The 19,591-nt window shown below is 55.1% G+C and overlaps 2 protein-coding genes across 5 annotated transcripts; one reads left to right on the forward strand and one right to left on the reverse strand.

Moving 5' to 3' along the window:
• Nucleotides 1–331: 331 nt before the first annotated feature.
• Nucleotides 332–12,392, reverse strand: LOC101941780 (myotubularin-related protein 9-like). 3 transcript variants are annotated; one of them, XM_005302192.5, is made up of 12 exons: nt 12,061–12,327; nt 10,740–11,065; nt 10,154–10,213; nt 9,283–9,391; nt 6,255–6,380; nt 5,320–5,493; nt 4,643–4,860; nt 4,086–4,247; nt 3,315–3,456; nt 2,805–3,025; nt 1,046–1,197; nt 332–819 (listed from the first exon to the last, which is right to left on the reverse strand). In XM_005302192.5, the coding sequence occupies exons 2-12, from the start codon at nt 10,934–10,936 to the stop codon at nt 641–643; spliced, it is 1,740 nt and encodes a 579-aa protein (XP_005302249.2). In that variant the 5' UTR covers nt 10,937–11,065; nt 12,061–12,327; the 3' UTR covers nt 332–640. The 3 variants fall into 3 exon arrangements, with proteins under 3 accessions (XP_005302249.2, XP_005302250.2, XP_065433375.1); XM_005302193.5 differs by lacking the exon at nt 10,154–10,213 and having other exon boundaries at nt 12,061–12,392; XM_065577303.1 differs by lacking the exon at nt 1,046–1,197 and having other exon boundaries at nt 12,061–12,313.
• Nucleotides 12,393–13,582: 1,190 nt separating this feature from the next.
• FAM167B (family with sequence similarity 167 member B) lies at nt 13,583–18,968 on the forward strand. 2 transcript variants are annotated; one of them, XM_005302195.5, is made up of 2 exons: nt 13,583–14,824; nt 17,707–18,968. In XM_005302195.5, exons 1-2 carry the CDS (start codon nt 14,510–14,512, stop codon nt 17,968–17,970), a joined length of 579 nt encoding a protein of 192 aa, XP_005302252.1. In that variant the 5' UTR covers nt 13,583–14,509; the 3' UTR covers nt 17,971–18,968. The 2 variants fall into 2 exon arrangements, with proteins under 2 accessions (XP_005302252.1, XP_005302253.1); XM_005302196.5 differs by having other exon boundaries at nt 14,371–14,824; nt 17,710–18,968.
• The last annotated feature ends 623 nt before the right edge of the window (nt 18,969–19,591 follow it).

A 19,591-nucleotide genomic window follows, 5' to 3' on the forward strand; every position in this document is an offset into this window, starting at 1 on the left:
CCATCACTGTCCAGTGGCATCTCCCCTTCACTAATACCCAGAATCACTGACTCTGTGAACAAGCCAGAAAACAATTACTGGCTGCTATGTTTCCAGATGACACATGCACATGACCCCATTGCTTTGTGCAGGAAGGGAGCCTGAGCTGACTTTCCTCATGGAACAGTTGCTTCCCGCACTAGGAAGGTTTTGGTGCTGAATATCTTTTTTTTTTTTTTTTAAACTCTGCGACCCCGCATCAGCTGACCGAGGCTCTGAGCCTCAGTGCTGCGGGTTTTTTATTGCAGTGTGGACATGGCCCTGAATATTCCCCACTCAAAAGGAGGAGAAGTCATGAGTAGAGACCATTTTACTGTAACAAACCTAGTCTGTACTTTGTAACTGCTCAAAGCATTGTGCCACAAGGTTGGGTCCGTGCGTGCCCCACGTGTCCTCTGATCCTGGTGCGTTCGGCTCAGAGCCTGGCCTGCTGTCCAAATTTGTATTTGGCTTCAACAGGGCCCGTGTGACCAGCACAAAGCCCTACTCCCTAAGAGGCAGCGTCTGTCCTCGCTGCCTCTGGAGCAGTCTGAGCGATAGATGGGAGATGTGGCCAAGCCTGAGCCACCAGCCGTTCTGTTGCGGCCATAAATGTTCTGGTTCATCCTTCGTTTGCGGTCCCTGTGATTGTCAGTGGGTAAGCAGCATCTGGTTGTGAGTGGCACAGTGTGCGCCCTGCGCTCTCCTCTGGGGCGTCTTCACAGTTTGTCGCTAGTCGCTGGATTTCTGCCCAGGCCTCATCTAAGTACTGAGAGGATCGGATCCACCGGAGGAACAAACCTGCCAGACACATGCAGTTTGTGTTACTATGTGTAGCCCCCAGCTCCTACCCTCAGCCCCCAACAGCAGCTGTCCCCAGCCTGTGCTCCTACCCTCTTCCCTGCAGTGACTGAGGGGAGCAGTCAAGGTTCCTGCTGATTGAACGCAGGGTCCTTGCAGTGTTGTTTAGGAGACCCCTGTATTTCAGGAGCAGCTGGCTCAAGGCCAATGCCCGAGCAGCACTTACCTTGCCAGAGCTGCAGGCTCTGAGGCTCCACGGACGGCCAGATGACCAGGGCATTGTATGTGTACAGGGGATTCAGGTGTTTCTTCAACTCGCTGGGTTGGTTCAGCCAGGACCAGAGGGAGTGAGTTTTCTCCTTCACTTCACACAAGCACCTGCATGAGCATCCAGCAGCATTTGAGTCCGTTCCCTGGGGTTCTGCAGTGCACTGGCAGCCTACGGGGATGACCGCTCCTGCAGCGAGGGCAGTGCTATGGGCCTGGGTTGATGCTCCTGCCCACGGGCGAAGCAGGAGCTGGCAGGGCATTGTGAATTTGGAGCTAAAGTCCTTTCGTGGGAGTAGCAGAAAGCCGGTGCTGGAGCGGGGCTGGGGCCATGGGTGGCTGTACAGCCAGCAGTGAAGGCAGGGAGGGAATATGCTCATCCTGTCCCTTTAGGGGGACGGAGACACCAAAGCACCCACGGGGGAGGGGAATGGGCCGTCAATGGGAATTTGGTTTGGCTGTGCTTGGCCCCAACCAACTCGGGTAACGTGGGAGCTGCTCTGTCCCTGTGGGCTGCAGCAGGTGCTGGGCCTGCTTGGCAGCTCTGCAGATCATGCCAGTCCTAGTCAACTGCCAGGCGCCTAGCTGCGGGTAGCCAGGTTTGGAAGTTTTGGCCTATCCCCTCGCATAATGGTTCTCCATCTTTCCAGCATACTGTGCCCCTTTCAGGAGTCTGATCTGTCTTGTGTAGCGCATGGTTCAGCTCCCTTTAAAATTCCCTCCTTGCCAAATCAGACACAGAAATACAAGTCCCAGTTCACTGTTACTGAGAAATTGCTGGCTCATTTGTACCATTTCATTATAAAACGGTGGGTCTCAAACTTTTTTACTGGTGACCCCTTTCACGTCGCAAGCCTCTGAGTGCGACCCCCCTACTAAGTTAAACACACTGTTTAATATATTTAACACCAGTATAAATGCTGGAGGTGAGGAGGTTGACAGCTCGTGGCCCCCACCATGTAATAATCTTGTGACCCTCTGAGGGGTCCCCACCCCCAGTTTGAGAACCCTTGTTATAAAAAATATCAACGGGAATATAAATATTGTACTTGAGCCTGTTTTCCACTTGTGGGCATTGGCTGAAGCCTAATCCCCACCGCCCGGGGCTGAGGCATGTAGCTTACCTTTGTGGGGCTCCCTGTGGCGTGAGGCCCAGGGCAATTGCCCTCAATGCCACCGCCTAATGCTGGCCCTGCACTTGATACCCCCCTAAACCTGTCCTGTAACCCCCAGCTTGAGAAACACTGATCTAGATGAGTTGAGTACTCCCTAGAAGACCTTTGTGTACCCACAGGAGTATGCGTACCCCTGGCTGAGAACCACCACCGTAACAGGTGTGTAGTCTCCTAAGGCTGGTCTGAGCAGGACATGCAGGGAGGTGATAAGTGCTTGCTAGAGAGAAAGGCACACACTGTTTGCTTCGGTCTGGTGCCTTGCAAAGCCAGACAAACTATCCATGCGGGATGATTTGGCAGTAACTGGTGAGGTAAAAGTGGGCAGGGATCATAACCTTCCCCCACCTTACCCAGTGAAAACACTAATGTGAGATCACTTATCAGTTGGGTGGGGGCTGCCCCCTGAACCCCAGGGGATTGTAAACTAGATTTGGGAGGGGGCAGGCACAGTCCTGCTAGCTCATCTCCGAGGCCCAGGTCTTTTGATCAGTATTGTCCCTGCTCTCCGGATAACTGTCCCTTCACAGATCACTGGGCACTCACCTTTCCTTCTCGCTGTTGCACAGAAAGGTCCCGTAGCAAGATGCGTACGTGTGTTCAAACAGCACCAGCAGGAGGCGCTCGTTAAACTGCAGGGAGAAGGGGAACTGGCGCCCCAGCTGCCAGACACAGTCGAGGAAGAGGAGGAAGATGGGAGCCTCCTGCTTGAGCCGGGAGTGGGAGTAGGCGGAGTGGGCACAGCGGAAGTGAAACGGGTGTCCTGCCTGCAAAGCCAAGGGCAGAAGGAATCCATCAGTGAGGGGGTGGGGGAAGGCTGGAATGAGTGGGCACCAGGCACAGGGGGGGGTGAACTACACAAAGGAGTTGCCTGTTCCCAGAACAGCGGGGCCCTTGGGTGAGGACCAGGGATGGGGGGGAGCAGGCGTGGGTCTCGCAAGCTGGTGTTGCTCTGAGATTTGGGCTGGCTGCTCTACTCTCTATTGCGGCTCTCGGGTTCGTGGGCCGGAGGTGCTTTGGGATGGTGGTCTGGGGGTGGGTTTGCGGGGGGGTTACCTCTATCCACTCTCGCTCCAGCAGCCCCTGGAAGCCAGTCAGTGTCCTGCAGTCAGGGTCTAGGATCACCTGGGCCAGAGCGGTCACCAGCAGGGTGGTATCTGTCCCCTCGGCTCCATGCACCAGGACGCAGGCCTCTTCCCTGAAGGCAAACACAGCGCAGCAGTCACCAGAAAGAAAGTGCCCTGGGTCCCAGCAGGCCAGTGAGTGGTGGGGTCCCAACTTGCGACCAGTGAGAAAGTGACAGAGCCCCAGGGCTGAAGAGAGCCGCTGGGGCTGCCTGGGGCAGGAGGGGACAGGGCCGGTGTTTGAATCACAGCTCGGATGCCTTAGGCTGTCGCTGTGTGTGGATCAAGGCTCCCAGGATGCTGACAGCTGTGGTTATTCTGCAGCCAGCCGGGGAGCTTTATCTAATGCTCAGTAAGTACCTTCCATCATTAATCCTCCTGTACATTTTTTTTAAACACAGATGGGGAAACTGAGGCCCAGGAAGTGGCTGTGACTGCTGAGGCTGCATGGGGAGTCAGGGGCAAGACTGGGAACAGAAGGGTGTCCCTTGCTCCCAGTTGGGGTCCAGGGGCTAGGCCAGGTACCTCCCAGGAACCCCAGCTCACATACAGCCTGTTGATCTCTTTACAAAGACCTTTTCCAGGGGGAAAGAATTGGCAAGAGCCTGCAAGGGACAGCAGGGCTCAGAGCAGCAGGTGATACAACTCAGCACACTGTCCCCAAAGCAGCTGAGTGCCTGCCCCTTCCACCCCCTCCTCTCACCTCTCCATGCACTGGGCGGCCAGGCAGGCGGTGCTCAGGGCCCCCTTGACGTGGGCCAGCCATTTGGAGCTCTCCAGCTTGCTCAGCCAGCGGTCCATGCTGAGGGAAGTGTCGTTGCAGGCTTCTACCAGCTTAATGAAACTCTCCTGGAGCGGGCGGCCCCTGAGAGGGGAAGGAGGAGGAGGAAGCCATCAGGGTGTTGCTTGGAGAGGGGGGTATGTGTGTGTGTGTGTGTGTGAGATGGTTTCTAGGCTCCTTCAATAAGTCCGCACCACCTGAGGAGGAGGGGAAGTTGGAGCGTCTGTCCCAATGTTCCTGGAGGGGGGGCTGCAGAACTAGCACAGCTGGGCCAGTAACCACCAGTGTAATGAGTGGGCCAGGCCTTGGCATAGCACAGCTGCACGTATTATGGTGCCAATGGAGACAAAAGGGCAGGGGGTTAATGTCTAATGTAAATGTCGACGCTCCCTGTAAGAGTCATGTCAGAGATCCCCATGCACGGCAGGTGACGCCACCAGCCTCCATGCGGGGGGCTTAGAGAGAGCTGCTGCGCTTACCTCTCCAGTGGCCTGTGCAGCCTCTTCCAGTGGGGATAGGAGGATTTGGGCTCCGTGCCGCCCCCCATCACCCGAGCCTGCTTGGCTGCCTGAGCTGAGCGGGTGTCGATGATGAAGCCACGCTCCCCTCCATCCAGGACGGCGCTGAGCAGCAGTTCATCCTCTTGGCAGCGCTTCCTGTTGGGCCCTATCAGTGGCTGGCTGCTACGGAGCATCACCTGCAGGGCAGAGGAGTAAGGTCGTCTTTCCTCCCCTCGTGCACTGCTGCAAACAGACCTTAAGCTAAGCAGGCTTTGGCTTGTTTAGTATTTGGTTAGGAGACCTCTGAGGGCAAACCCAGCTGCTCTCAGAGTCCTGGCTCGGTTCCAGCTTAGATTCAGTGGTTCTCTTCTGGCTCTTTCATTTCCCCTTGCAGTTTGTTGGAGACAGTGTTCTTTGTTACTTCCTGTACCGAACAGCTGTGCAGTGTTGCTGTGAGCTGTTCAACAGCTGCAGTGCCTCACCCCAGAAGTGGCTCAATTTGTTGGTGAAGTGCTTTGGGATCCTCAGAGAGGTCGTATCTGATTATAGTGCTATTGGTGGCAGATACACAGGGGAAGCTCTGATCTGCAGAAGCTTTCCCGCTCTCATTCACCCTCTGAGAGGAGAGCAAGAAACTAAAAGGGAAACAGACTCACCGTCCCATTCTTTTTGTGATAGTAGCTGAGGACAGGGAATCGTCCCCCCTGGCGGAACCGGGCGGCCTTCTTCAAGACATTATCGTCCACTGTGGCTGGTACAATTACAGCTAGTGGGTAACTGGAGCAGATGGTGAAATCCCCGTTAACACAGCTCAGCCTCCAAGCACTTGTCTGGGAAGTACAGAAGTGTCAGGCTCTGATTCCTACAGCTTTCACCCCCGGGGGACAGAGTGGGTGGGGTGGGGGGCGTCTATCCCAGATGGATATTTTACGCTACCCTGGAGGGCCCACTTCTACAGCAGCTATCTGCACGGCTCAGCTAGTCCTTGCCCTCTCTGCTAAGACGGTCAGCGAGGGGGCCTGTGGTGGAGGGTGGGCTTTCTGATGTGGACTTCTGTCCCATTTGGGGCTGGAGTGACACTCACCAATTCATCTCCCGTAGGCAGGGGTGAAAGTAACTTAAATGACTTACTGGTATGCAGGGTAGCCGGGGTCCTGGGCAAGGTTGGGGGGGTGGGGCGGCTCTGGGCCCCCAGAAGGGGCGGGGCCTTGGGCCAAAATCCCCCAGCCAGCCCTTCAGCGCTGCCTGGGCCGCACCGCCCGGAGCTCCAGGCGCTGGCGCGGTAGGCAACAGGAGCCCCGGGCCCTTTAAATCACCACCAGAGCCCCAGAGCTCCTGGCCACTGTGGGCCCTTTAAATCACCGCTGGAGCCCTGGGGCATCTGCCCCTTTTGCCCCCCCACCCCCTATCAGTGCCGGTATGGTTGGCACTTTCTTACCGATACGCCGTTCTGGACCGTGCCCTATGTGTTGTGTATGGAGTGGCTCAATCCCCCACCCCGTCTTGAAGGACATTTCTGGAGTGATCTCTCTCTCCCACCCCCTGCCACACTGATCTCTCATTGAAAAGGTTTCTGCCCCTCCATACCCACCTCTGAGGCGATTTGTTGGTAGTAATGTTGAAGGGGGTAAAGCTGCCATCCATCCTTGAGCTTCATGCTTTGGGGTCTGTAGAAGAATGGGTACATCATCATCACTGAATCCACAGAAGAGAGGGCCTAGAAGAAAGAACCAGGATGAACACACACATGGAATTGGTCTCTATTCATAGTATATGGACCAGCACCCACACGATACTGACTACGTGTTAGGGAAGGGCTAGTACAGCCCACAAGAGCCAGCCTGCATCCAGAATGCAGCTACTGCAAAGACAGCAGCTATCAGAGGGGATAACACCACTCCCACCGGGCCTCAGGGCTTCTTTGCACCCGAATCCAATTTTAAGTCTTAATGGCAGGAGAAATACGTAGCTGAGCTGGGCTGTGCGCCAGCCACAGAGCTAGTGCAGCCCACCGCTGACTTCATCTTTCATACATAGATTCTAAGGCCCAAAGGGACCAGTGTGATCATCTAGTCTGACCTGTATAACAAATGCCTAGAGCAGATCTTTTAGAAAAACATCCAATCTTGATTTTAAAAGTGTCAGCGATGGGGAATCCACCACAACCCTGGGTAAACTGGCCCAAGCTTAATTACCCCCCACTGTTAAAATGTACGCCTTATTTCCGATCTGTTTGTCTAGCTTCAACTTCCAGCCATTGGATACTGTGAGACCGTTCTCTGTGACACTGAAGAGCCTATTTTTAAATATGTGTCGATCTTTATAGACTGTGATCAAGTCACCCCTTAACCTTCTTTTTGCTAAGTTACATAGATTGAGCTCCTACCATTCTAAGGCAGGTTTCTAATCCTTTTACCATTCTTGTGGCCCTGCTCTGAACCCTCTCAAATTTATCAATATCCTTCTTGAATTGTGGGCATCAGAACTGGACACAGGATTCCAGCAGCGGCTGTACTGGTGCCAAACATAGAGGCAAAATAACTTCTCGGTTCCTACTTGAGAGTCCCCTATTTATGGCTCCCAGGATCACATTATCTCTTTTGGCCACAGAGTTATCCTGGGAGGATTATCCACCACAGCCCCCACCCCCACTTGCTGACGATTCCCCATTTACAATTACATTTGAGACCTATCAGTTAGCCAAGTTTTATTCCATGTAATGTGTGCCATGTACATTTTACATCGTTCTAGTCTTTTAATCAAAAAGTCTTTGTGGTACCAAACCAAACGCTTTAGAGAAGTCTAAGTATATTACGTCAACACTATTATCTTTATCAGACAAACTGGCAATCTCATTAAAAAATATATCACGTTTATTTGACCGGATCTATTTTCCATAAACCCATATTAATTTGCATTAATTACATTATCATTCTTTAATTCTTTATTAATCAACTCCCCATATCAGCAGCTCCATTATCTTGCCAAGCATCAATGTCAGGCTGACAGGCCTATAATTACCCAGGTCATCCCATTTACTTTTTTTAAAAACTGGCATTACATTAGCTTTCTTCCAGTTTTCTGGAACTTCCCCAGTGCCCCAAGACGTATTGAAAATCAACAGTAATGGTAGGGTTACCATACGTCCAGTTTTTCCCGGACATGTCTGGCTTTTTGGTTATCAAACCCCTGTCCGGGGGGAATTTCCAAAAAGCCGAACATGTCCAGGAAAAATACTCCCTGGCTTACCTTAGAGCGGACGCCAGGGGCTGCTGTGCTCCCTGATTCCTGGGCTCTGTAAGAGCCGAGCTGCCCGAGCACTACCGGCTTCGGGCAGCCCCCATGCCTCTGGACCCTGTGTCCCCGGCTGGGCACTTCCCCTCCCAGGGTCTGGGGGCGCAGGGTCCGGAGGCAAGGGGGCTGCCCGAAGCCCAAGAGCTACCGGCTTCACGGTTTGCCGGGCAGCCTCCAGACCCTGCGCCCCCGGCTGGGCGCTTCCCCTCCCGGGCTCCAGCTGCGCTGGGGAAGCGCTGGCCGGGGGCACAGGGTCTGGGGGCTGTCCAGCAAACCATGAAGCCGGTAGCACTCGGGCAGCCCTTTTCGCGTGGCTGGGAGAGAGGAGGGGGAATGCAGGGCGCTCAGGGGAGGGGGCGGAGTTAGGGCGGGGACTTTGGGGAAGGGCCGGGGAAGGGGGGTGGGGCCCCGTGGAGTGTCCTCTTTTTTTATTTTTTAAATATGGTAACCCTAAGTAATGGTCCAATGAGCTCCTCAGTCAGCTCTTTTCAAACTCTGGGATGCAAGTTATCTAGACCTGCTGATTTTAAAATGTTTAATATCCTCCAGCGACACTAGTGGAATGGAAAGAGTGTTAGTGCATCACCATTTGACAAGACTGTTTTCCCCCCGAATACAGAACTCCTCCTTATTGTCTTTAACTGTGCTGGCCATAGATTTCTCCTTATGTCCCTTTGATTCCCCTTATCGGTTTTCTACAATTCCTAACTTCTGATTTATATTCATTACTATCAACTTTCTCTTTCTTCCATATGGAAGCGCATCCCCTGGAAACTACAGGCTCCAGCATGCAATGCAGTCAGGCCACCTGAATCAAAATGGCACATTGCATGCTGGGAACTGTACTCTCTTTGGGCCACACCTTCACATTAAAGGTGAGGGTGTCTTGATCCTGCATCCATTCAGGTCAATGGCAAAACTTCCACTGAGTTGGCTGGGAGCAGGACTGGGTTGCAAGCCAAGGCCTTTGAGATCCTGGTCAAGTTTTCGCAGGGTGCCCCTAGGTCATCACAATGTGCTAGTGAGATGGACCCAGCAGGTGCGTTTGAAAGCCCCTAAGGAGATCAGAATGCAAACAAAGGCCAGAGGGAAGTCAATAATTACCCACGTTAATGATGAACTCAAAGCAAACACCACAGCGGCACTGCGCTTCCTCTTGCCAAATGTCAAAACCTTCCACGCTGGGCAGAGGATCTTTCCAGGAGCTGCATGTGACTGCCTTCCAATCCCAGCCCAGCCCCCAGCTACACTCTGGGTGGCCAAAAGGCCATGCCCGTCCCTTCTGCAGAGAACGAATCTCGAGCCACCAGTTGGCACTGACTGACCTCAGTGGAGCTGGCGATGTTGAGACATTCCTCCATACCCGGGATCTCCAGCTGCAGCACCTTCAGGTCTTTGCACTTGAGTGTGATTGTGCCCAAGGAACTTGCAATCCTGCGGGGAGATGCCAGACAGGAGCTGGGAGTCAGACCCTATGTCCTTGTCTCTTGGATCAACCACAATCCAAACCCCCAAAGTAGAGTCCAGCTGCTGCATGTGTGAGCGTGGGTGCGTGTGAGCATAGGTACGTGTATGTAAAAAGAGACGTGATAGACAAGAGGCAGGTGAGAACTTGAGTGTGCATGAGAACATACGTGTGTAAGAATATGTCTAGTGACTTTCGTCTGTGCTGGGCAGTTGTTTGCATTGTTTGCCTTCACGGCTGCCCTGGAGGATGGGTGAACGTGTGATTGTGGAAGCGTGGCTGTGTCTGTGCACGTGGAGGTGCAAATGTGGGAGCCTGTGCTTGGGAGGGTCTGAACGGGATGACGGTAAGGAGCGTGTGTTAGAGCGTGTTTTATTCCACCTGTCCCCAGGGTGTAAAGGACGGGGGTTTCCAGTCCTTCTGGAGCAGCTCAGGCGCGTTGTCCGTCACCAGAGGAAAGCTGGCTCATCCCTGACGAGTAAGATGGAAGCACCGTTCACTTGGCTGCCCGGCCCCACCTTCTCCCCTGTCTTTCCCCGACTCCTGACAGAAGCAGTGAGGCCAGTGTCCTCCCCACCTCTCTGCGGAGAGGATACTAAAGCAAGCGTTGCAGACGCAGGTCCCTGGTGCCCCAGCCCAGCGCAGCTGTCTGAGCGGGAAGCTGGTCACTAGTTAGTGCAAAGCCAGGCGTTTTAGGTGGGTTAGAGCCAATACAGGGGTAAAAGCCAAACCTGGTCTCTTGGTGGGAGCTGTTAGTCCTGGAGGTTTGGTACCAGCCTAGGTTCTGAACACTGAGTCACAGAAAAGAAGAGAGGTTATTGCACAGGGCTTGAGCTGCACCATCTGGCTAGCCCCAAGGGCAGAGGAGAGAATGGAAAAAGAGGCGAAAGCCTGTTCTGTCCCCTAACCAGCTGCTCGCCCCATGCTGGACGCAGCGCTCGACTGGGACACGCAGCAACCACAGCTGAAGGCAGAGTTCAGTGTCTCGTCCCAGCCCCTGCTCTATGCTGGGGGCAGAGTTGGTGAGATCCACTCTGTTGTTCTCTGGGTCACCAGGGCGGACGGGCACCAAGGGAGGATAAGTGAATGGTGAACAATGTGGGTGGGGCCTGTAGACAAGAGACAGACCCCTGGTTCAACACACGCCCCTTCCCCCCAGATCTGGGGGCGTGAGCCGCGGGACTTCCACTGACGCCAATGGGCCCATCCCAGCTCTGACCACTCACAGACTCTCTCTCTCTCACTCAGAAGGTGAGACTGTGTCAGACACACACGCTTCCCCGGTGGGACATCGTGAAGGGGGCAGGGGAGACTCACCTTTTCTCAACAGCGTCCACGTTCCGGATGAGAAGCCAAAGCTCCACCGTGCCCTGCTCCCCATGGCCCCCGGGCTGGGACGACAGCAGCAGGTGATGGCTGGTGATGCACAGCGTCCCCTTGATCGGCGGGAGCCCGGGGCATGAGAGCTGCACGTTCTCCACCTTCGCTGTCTTGATCAGCTCTGCAAACTCCATGGCGACGGCAGCGGTGCCGAGCTGAACCCTGGCAAGGAGTGCGGGGCACAGAGAGCCCCAAAGAATTGTCACGTGTCCTTCCCAAAGGGCTGATGGGCAACAGTGACCAACAAAGTCCTCGGCCAGCACCTAAAACGGACATAAAAGGAGACGGAGACTCAGCGCCAATGGGGGACAGGCCGTGGGAGGTGCAGAGCATCCTCTCTTTGCCATTTCCTTCCCACCCCCTCCTACAGGTTCATGCTTCCCTCTTCCCACTGTACTGTCTTAGGCCAATATAGGGTCATCCCCTGCAGTCTAGTCTCCATTGCTTTATTCGATCCCTTTTTAAACAACCCACATTTAACGCTGCTTAGGGCCCATGGAACTTTCCATCTGCAAAGCACGGGTGGAGCATTACCTAATTCAGCCCTAGGTCCCATCCTGGGAGTGGGTCAGTGTCATTAGCTCCACTTTACAGATGGAGGCACGGAGAGGCGACGTGACTTACTCAAGGGCTCAGAGGGAGTCAGTGGCAGCCGCGGTTAGCACTTGGGGAGGAGTTCCCAGCACCCAGGCCTCTGCTCAGGCTGACGAACCACCCCTCTATCTCTCCTTGCGTATGTCTACATGGATGGTGGTGCAGCCCTATGCGTCATCCCCAGGGTTATCATTTAAAGGTTATTATTGAAATCTGATATGTTTAGCTGCAGGTGAAAATCCAGCCCCCACCTTGCAAGAAGCTATTGTTATTATTTAGGATTTGTAGTGCGGCAGCGTGGAGGAGCCTCAATGCGCTAGGAGCTGTACAAACCCAGACCTGCCCCAAAGAGCTTCCAATCTATAATTCATCCTTGGAGGCTGAGGGGTTAGCTCCCTCCCTCTATTCCCAGGCACGCTGGGCTCCAGAATAGACCCCTTTCTAAAACCAGAAACGTCTTCAGAGCTGCTCCGCTTGGCCAGGCTCGGTACAGGGACATTAGACAGAACCTGCTCAAACCCCCTTCGCCCCTAAGTAAGGGGTGGAAGCAGGGATGCCTTCCCCATCTTGAGGAACAGGCTTCTCTTTTGGAATAAGCAGCAGCAGGAACCAAGTGATTAATACCCCCCAACATCTGACCCCCAGCAACGGCCACTGCCCTTACCTGTTTCTGGAATGGCAACCCTCAGGCTGCAGTCAGAGAGCTGGGTCATCAGAGGGGGCAGATCCTGTTCAAGGGGAGCTTGATCCGAAACCTCTAGTGCTGGGATCACTGCCGCAAAGGAATTCTTTGGCTGGAAAAGCCATGCCCCAGCGAACAGGGGCGCCCGGGTGCTGGCAGCAGGGAATGCGCCACAGAGATGGGCACAGCGGCTTCTGCAGCAGGCATGCAATACCTTGCGGCAGCTGCTGCTTCTGAGAAGCTGGTGATAAGCATGTTCTGATGCAGGGGTTGTGAAACACAGCAACAGGAACTGAGCAGGCTGCCGTGTGGGTGAGGCCGAGAAGCAGAGAGGGAGGATGTCGGGTTTAAGGTGGCCTGGCTCCAGTTTTTGATATAGTTTCTCCCTGGTGTGAGGCTTGGGCAGATGAAATGAGCCCAGGTTGGGTCTCGCAGGCCCTGCAGGGACCCAAGAGCTTTGCCTTTCAATCACTGCAGGGGGCTTTTCCCAGGCTCAGGGTCGTGATGGACAGGTAGGGGGAAAAGAATCCAGATGGGGTCCCCTCCCTCCCGGGGGAGGATGGGGCAGCAGAGGAAGTAAAGTTCTGGGGATACCAGGGTGACAGAGGGCCTCAATTTGGGGGAGGCGGGGGAGACAAGGGGAACCTGCCCGTTGGAGGCACAGGGCTCCTAGCTTCGGGCACCTTGGGAGGGCTGAAGAATTGAATCTGTGGAAAGGGGACAAAGTCTCGATCCCTCAGCCGGGGAGGGAGTTGGGGAGATCGAGGGCATTCCGGTCAGAGGGTGCTAGAGACAGGCGGGGGGGGGGGGGGGAGGGTATACAGCTGGCTGATAGAAATATGCCCAGTGAGTCGTGACTAGTAAACAATTCCCCCCCAGACACTGTAGGCTTCTTTACCTATCCTCAGTGCCACCTTTTCTGTTACCCAGGGCCCCTGCCCAGACCCAGCTCTGCAGTCTCTGTTACCCAGAATCCCTCTGGCCCACTGCCTGCAACTAGTGACACAATCTCTATTACCCAGAATCCCCCAGGCCCACTGCCTGGAACCAGTGCCACAATCTCTATTACCCAGAATCCCCCAGGCCCACTGCCTGGAACCAGTGCCACAATCTCTATTACCCAGAAGCCTCAAGGGCCCCTGCCCAGACCGAGCCCCACATTCCCTGTTCCCCATTTACCCCTTGTTTCCTTCTCTGCCCCGGCTAAGCATTTTTTTACCTGTCACCCTGTGCTGAATGGTCCTTGTTCTTCTGTATGGGGTGTGTGTAGGGGTGGGAAATGCTGTATTCTGCCTCTGCACTGCAATCTCCTTAGGTTGTCCATTCTCTCCAGGGCCCACGGGTTCCACCTTAAATGCAGCACAGCTGTGGAGAAGCAAAAAAGCCACTGGTTAAAGTGACCTGGCCAGAAGCCCTGAGCACGGCTGGGAGGCGGGTGACCAATGAGAGCTCTCAAAGGGCGGGATTTATTAGCAGAATTGTAGGTCTAGGAGGCCCTATAGCTGAGATCCTGGGGAGAGACGCCTCCCAGGGGGCACAGACTAGAGCAAACCCACACACCCCAGCTTGGCCTTCCCTCTGAAGGTATCACAAAAGGGTGCATGGCCGACTCAGCATGGCCAAACGTGACCCGCAGGGGAGATACTGTGAGATGCCACGTGCCCATTCAGATCTCACATGGGATATCAGCCATGTGGCTACGGGTGCAGAACAGCGTCATGCTGCCTGCAGGGGTCCTTTGCTGTTCTTCCCTGGCATGGCCGAGGGGTTTCTCAGGGACTCTGAACAGAACCCCCCGCTGCAGTGAACTCCAGTGTTTCTTGGGGACTCCACACCAGCCCCTCCATGCCAGGCCTCTCCTTCCTCTAACCTCGCCTCTCCTGCACGATCTGCACCGTATGATCTGCCCTGGGCACTGCAGAAGTGCCTGGGGGTGGGGCAGGAAAAGCCATGAACAGAGCTGAGCTTTTTCTTTTTCTTTCTTTCTTTTTTCTTTTTTTTTTTTTTTTTATGGCTCTGTAGCAGCCCTGAATCTCAAGTGACCTTTCAGCCTCCCTTGATCTCGGAGCTGGGTGGAGAAGCAGTTTTATTTCTGTCCCGATAATAGACCGGGAAGGGAAGGCGCGTCGTGGGATAAATTACTTTTTGCTCCTACAGTCCTTTATGTCCCCATTGAAACTTCCTTTCAAAGAACAGGGTGTCTCCTCCCAGCTGGAGACAATAATCTATTTTTTTTTTTTAAAAAACACCTCCCCAGGCCTCCAGGCAATTAAAGTTCCTGCTCGTTTATAATCATCCCCGAGTTCCAAGGCTTTATTGTTCATTCCAGAAATAAATACCGGTAGTTCTCCTGCTCACACGCACACACGCAGAGCGAGCCAGCTCTGCCACAGGCAAACGCTCCTCTCTCTTGCACCTGGCAAGCACAACCATGTCCTTCAGCCACCTGAAGTTCAAGGAGCTCGGGGAAGAGGAGTCGAACTCAGACAAGGAGAACCTGGACAGCGTGAAGGCCCTGACGGCCAAGCTGAAGCTGCAGACTAGGAGGCCTTCCTACTTGGAATGGAAGGCCCGCGTGCAGAGCCAGTCCTGGAGGAACGGGGTCACGGAGGGAGCCATCAGCTCGCTGAATGAAGAGCAGGGCGGAGAGGTGTTTCTGGAGGCGACTCAAGCCGACGTGCCGTCCAGGAGCATCTGTGGGTTTGCCACCATGGACGATGCCCTGGAGTGGCTCAGAAAGGAGCTGGTGAGTAGCTTTGTTGGGAGCACGGCCTCTGTGGGAGAAGAGCAAGGGACAGAGAAGGCAAGAGATCTTAAACCATTATCCCAGGCCCCGCAGCAGTAGGGCTCCTGGCCTGCGGAGCTCAGCTTGACATCCCCAGGGCTAACGGGAAATGGGACAAAGAGAACTCCTGGGGAAAGGGGAGGGAGTATGAGGATGCTGGGGAGGAGGAGAAAGCCCCTGCCATGGGCTGGATGCTCGGCAGTTCAATTTGTACCTGGCTTGGGTGTCACATCCATGGCCCGGGGGGGGTCAATTTTAAAGGTGGCACGAGGCTGGTTTGTTCTCCATCACCCTGCTCACTTCAGCCCTCTGCACCTCGAGCAGGGCTCATTCCCTGGGTTTGTACCCCCGGAATCCCAGCTGGTGTTTGGCATTGTCTTGTCCAGGTACAAAGGAGCCGTTTTGATGCCAACATGCCCATTTTGGTGCCTACCTTTCTCCCTAACTCTGGTGTTTATAGGCCTTGATTGACATGGTCTTTGAGCATTTGTGTGTGTGTGTGTGTGAGCTGTCTCTCTCTGCAGGGGGACTCCCTGCCAGGAAGGGCTGGTTGCTTTACCCTCACAGTGGGTCGGTGTGGATTCATGGCAACATGATTCCTCCCTGAATCATTCTGGTGCATCCGCAAGCATCACATCTTGCAGCTGTGGCTGGCCTAGTGCATTCCGGGACTCCTGGAGCACCTGTTCCCTAGTACCCTGTTATAGGCGTGAGGGCTTCACGGATTTCCAAGTGTGTGGCACTGCTTTGGGGGCTGGAGTTTGGGGGCCAGCTGAACTGGGGCAGCTGCAAGGGTCAGGGCTTCCTCTCCGTGCTAGGGGGAAGCCGCTGTAGCCAGCACCAGCTCATCTGGACCCAAAGGAAACACCTCCCTCCTGGGGTTTCAACGAACCATTACAGTCAATGCTTGTGAAAGGTCAGGGGAGCTCGGATGTGCGGACGTGGGGGGGCTGCACATGTTCTGCCAGCTCAAGGTGTTCCAGGCACCATTTGTTGCAACACTTCTTTGCTTAGTGTAGACATGGCCTGCGTGCGTGTGTGTGTGTGTCTGCATCAGTGCAACTGTGTGTTTGTATGTTTCTCCCCAGCTCGGTCCACGAGTCTGTAAGTGCTCGCACATGTCTGTCTTTCTGATTGCACATTTCAGTGTGTTTGTGCCTCTGCGTTTGTGTGTCTGTGTCTGCACATCTCTGTGTGTCTCTGTCTCTGTCCAGATATCTCCGTGGGTGTCTGTCTCTGTCTATGCATCTCTGTATATTTGTGCATCCATCTGTATGTCTCTCTCTGTCCATGCGTGTCTTTGTATCTCTATCTCTATCCGTGTGTCTTTCTGTCCATCTGTTGCTGGGTGTCTGCGTGTCTGTGTGTGTTTGCATGTCTCGGTGTTTGTCTCTGCAGTGTGTCTCCATATCTCTGTCAGGGTGTCTCTGTGTGTTCACATGTCTCGGAGTTTCCTTTGGCAGTGTGTCTCCATGTGTCCATGTCTCTATCTCTGTCCATGAGTCTGTGTGACCGCATGTCTTGAGGTTGTCGCTGGCGGTATGTGTCTCTGTCTGTCCGTGTGTCTCTGTGTGTTTGCATGTCTCGGGTGGTGTGTGTCTGTCTGTCTGTCTGTCTCTGTATGACCGCATGTCTCAGGGTTGTCTCTGGTGGAGTGTGTCTCTGTCTGTATGTCTCTGTGTGTTTGCATGTCTCGAGGTTGTCTCTGGTGGTGTGTGTCTCTATCTGTCTGTGTGTCTCTGGTGGTGTGTGTCTCTGTCCGTAACCTCTGTGTGTTCCCATGTCTCAGGGTTGTCTCTGGCAGTGTGTGTCTCTGTCTGTCCGTGTGTCTCTGTGTGTTCCCCTGTCTCGGGGTTGTCTCTGGCGGTGTGTGTCTCTGTCTGTCCGTGTGTCTCTGGTGGTGTGTGTCTCTGTCCGTGTGTCTCTGTGTGTTCCCATGTCTCGGGGTTGTCTCTAGCGGTATGTGTCTCTGTCTGTCCGTGTGTCTCTGTGTGTTCCCATGTCTCGGGGTTGTCTCTGGCGGTATGTGTCTCTGTCTGTCCGTGTGTCTCTGTGTGTTCCCATGTCTCGGGGTTGTCTCTGGCAGTGTGTGTCTCTGTCTGTCTGTGTGTCTCTGGTGGTGTGTGTCTCTGTCCGTGTGTCTCTGTGTGTTCCCATGTCTCGGGGTTGTCTCTGGCGGTATGTGTCTCTGTCTGTCCGTGTGTCTCTGTGTGTTCCCATGTCTCGGGGTTGTCTCTGGCGGTGTGTGTCTCTGTCTGTCCGTGTGTCTCTGGTGGTGTGTGTCTCTGTCCGTGTGTCTCTGTGTGTTCCCATGTCTCGGGGTTGTCTCTGGTGGTGTGTGTCTCTGTCCGTGTGTCTCTGTGTGTTCCCATGTCTCGGGGTTGTCTCTGGCGGTGTGTCTCCATGTGTCCCTATCTGCGTGTCTCCATAGGACTGTCTACACAGCAAACCGCGACCTGCAGCAGCGCCTCTCAGAGCCCCGGTCACACAGCTCAGGCTACCGCGCTACAAAGAGCTGTGCAGATAGTGCAGCCTGGGCTGGAGCTTGGGCTCTTAAGCCGCCCCCCCCCACCCCCCCAGGCTTCAAAGCCTGAGCTTCAGCCCATGCCACAACGTCTACACGGCTACTCCTAGCATGGCGGCCCGACCCTTGCAAGCCTGGACCCGGACTCTGAGACGCGTTGCCGCAGGCTGCCCCTCGACATACCTCCTGTGTCCGTACCCCTGTCTGTGCGTCTCCGCATGTCCGTGGCCCTGCCTTAGGGATGCTCTCTGGCTGAGTGACGGGGTGACCCGTGCTCCGGCTGGGCCCCTAAAGGCTCCCCTTTCCCTCCTCTGCACAGCAGGAGATGCAGGCTGTGGATCACCAGCTGGCGCGGCAGCTGATGCGGCTGCGGGGGCAGATTCACCAGCTGAAGGTGGAGCAGGTGTGCCACCAGCACAAGGAGATGCTGGACAATGCCACCTTTGGCCTGGAGGGCTGTGAGGAGGACACAGACCTGCTCTGCAACATTCCGCCCAAGGCCGCCTTCTTGCTCTCCACGCCACTCAAGCACATTGGCGTCACGCGCATGAACATCAACTCCCGGCGCTTCTCCCTCTGCTGAGGGCCCTGGCCTCCTGCCCAGGGCTGTTTGGGCAGGGCACCTCTTCACGGCAGGGAGCATTAGCAGGGACCCCTCGCCGCGCCCCAGACCTGGCCCATGTGCATGCGCGTACCTAGAAGCTCAGGCTGAAGGCTCAGGTCCTGAGCTGGTGGGTCGGGTTATATACAGGCCAGCGTAGTGTTCAGCCCAGTTACGGTGGCCGAGGGAAGTGGTGAGTGTACAGCGTATTCCCCCCTCCCTGATGATTGGTGTTGCAGGTCTGTGGGCTAGCAGGGCTGCCACCTCCCATCTGATGCCGCAGCCTGCCACCTGACCCTCTCCTGCCATTCACAGCCGCCTCTGGTGAGTCCCTGCAGCGTCCCGCGCTGGATACCGCAGCCAGCTAGAAACCAAACCTGACCGAACCGAGGCTGGGCTAACGCGCTGCATGGATTGCCTGGCACCAGAGGTGCAGAGACCTGCCAAGTCTGCAGTGCTGAGTCCCCCAGGCCCAGGTGGAGCTCAGCGCGGCCCCTTGAGGAACCGGAGCCTGTGACTGGTTTCAGTCCCCGCAGCAGCCATGCTACCCCTTCTGGGCCTGCCTTGCAAAGACAGGTGGGTGGGGTCCGTGGAGCCCACATACCCCACCCCTCCAACGCCAGTAGCGTATCTCTGGCCAGGGGCCAGTCCCTCCTCAGCCAGCTCTGTCCTAGCTTAGGAAGCAGCGTCTGTAACGCACAGCGCTATGCACGTACGTTAACCCCGGAGTCACACTTCCCTAGCGCTGCGGGGCCAGAGGTGCACAGGCTGCAGTGGCAGGTGCCGGCAGAGAGGGGGCAGGGTTTGGTGAGCAGCTCGGTGAATTCTCCGCAGCCTATGAGCCTCATGGCTCAGCTGGGTGGGGGAGAGGGGGCGGTCTAAGGCGTCTGTGATGCACGTCACGCTGCTGGGTCCCATTCGCTGCTGCAGAAAACCCAAGAAAAAGTTTCCGTGCAGAAATAAAAGACAGCGTCTGCAAAGGTGTCCTTGTTTCCTTCTGTCTCTCACACACAGTTCGGCCTGGCTCTATCCCCAGACACATGTCTGATCAGGGACACGCACACAGTCAGTTCCCTTCGACCTGCAGACGCATATATGATCTGGGACACTGACAAACGGGGCCTCCTCGCTCAGACCCACCCACCCACCCACCCACCCACAGAAACACACAGGCCAGGTGGAAACACACAATGAGGGAGAACTGCCTTGACTCAGCCTCTGACCAGCCGTCTCTTCCGATTCGGGCTGCTCGGTCTATCCATCCTTGACCATGCTGGCAAGTGGTTTTGCGCTCTCGCCTGTCCCCCTTCAACGGCGCTGTTTTGGGCAGCCTTCTAACGAGCGGTGAGAACATTGGGTTTGTCGCTCTCACTTCCGCTGGGTGTTGTTGTTTCCACTCGGTTTAGCTGAGGCCTCAGATGAGGTAGGCGCCCACTTCACAGTGAACCTATGAGCAGCCCTGCCTAGCCAGGTGCCTTTTCTCCTCTATGTGCAAATAGGCATGTTGGTTGTGCTCCATGTTTCACCTTCTTGCTGTCTCCTCGTGCGATCATCCCTGAAGACACTGGCAGTTTTCCCCTGGAACTTTTTACAGGAATATCTG

The sequence above is a fragment of the Chrysemys picta genome, chromosome 23 (genome assembly GCF_011386835.1).
Source record: "Chrysemys picta bellii isolate R12L10 chromosome 23, ASM1138683v2, whole genome shotgun sequence".
NCBI classification, from domain to species: Eukaryota; Metazoa; Chordata; order Testudines; family Emydidae; genus Chrysemys; species Chrysemys picta.

Excerpts from the sequence above, each read along its gene's own strand:
- LOC101941780 (XM_005302192.5), bottom strand. The coding sequence starts at position 10,936 with ATGGAGTTTGCAGAGCTGATCAAGACAGCGAAGGTGGAGAACGTGCAG. Across the intron at positions 6,381-9,282 it reads ACATCGCCAGCTCCACTGAG|GCCCTCTCTTCTGTGGATTC; the intron begins GTCAGTCAGTGC and ends TCTTTCTTCTAG. Across the intron at positions 820-1,045 it reads GAGCCTGCAGCTCTGGCAAG|GTTTGTTCCTCCGGTGGATC; the intron begins GTAAGTGCTGCT and ends TGTGTCTGGCAG.
- FAM167B (XM_005302195.5), top strand. The coding sequence starts at position 14,510 with ATGTCCTTCAGCCACCTGAAGTTCAAGGAGCTCGGGGAAGAGGAGTCG. Across the intron at positions 14,825-17,706 it reads AGTGGCTCAGAAAGGAGCTG|CAGGAGATGCAGGCTGTGGA; the intron begins GTGAGTAGCTTT and ends TCCTCTGCACAG.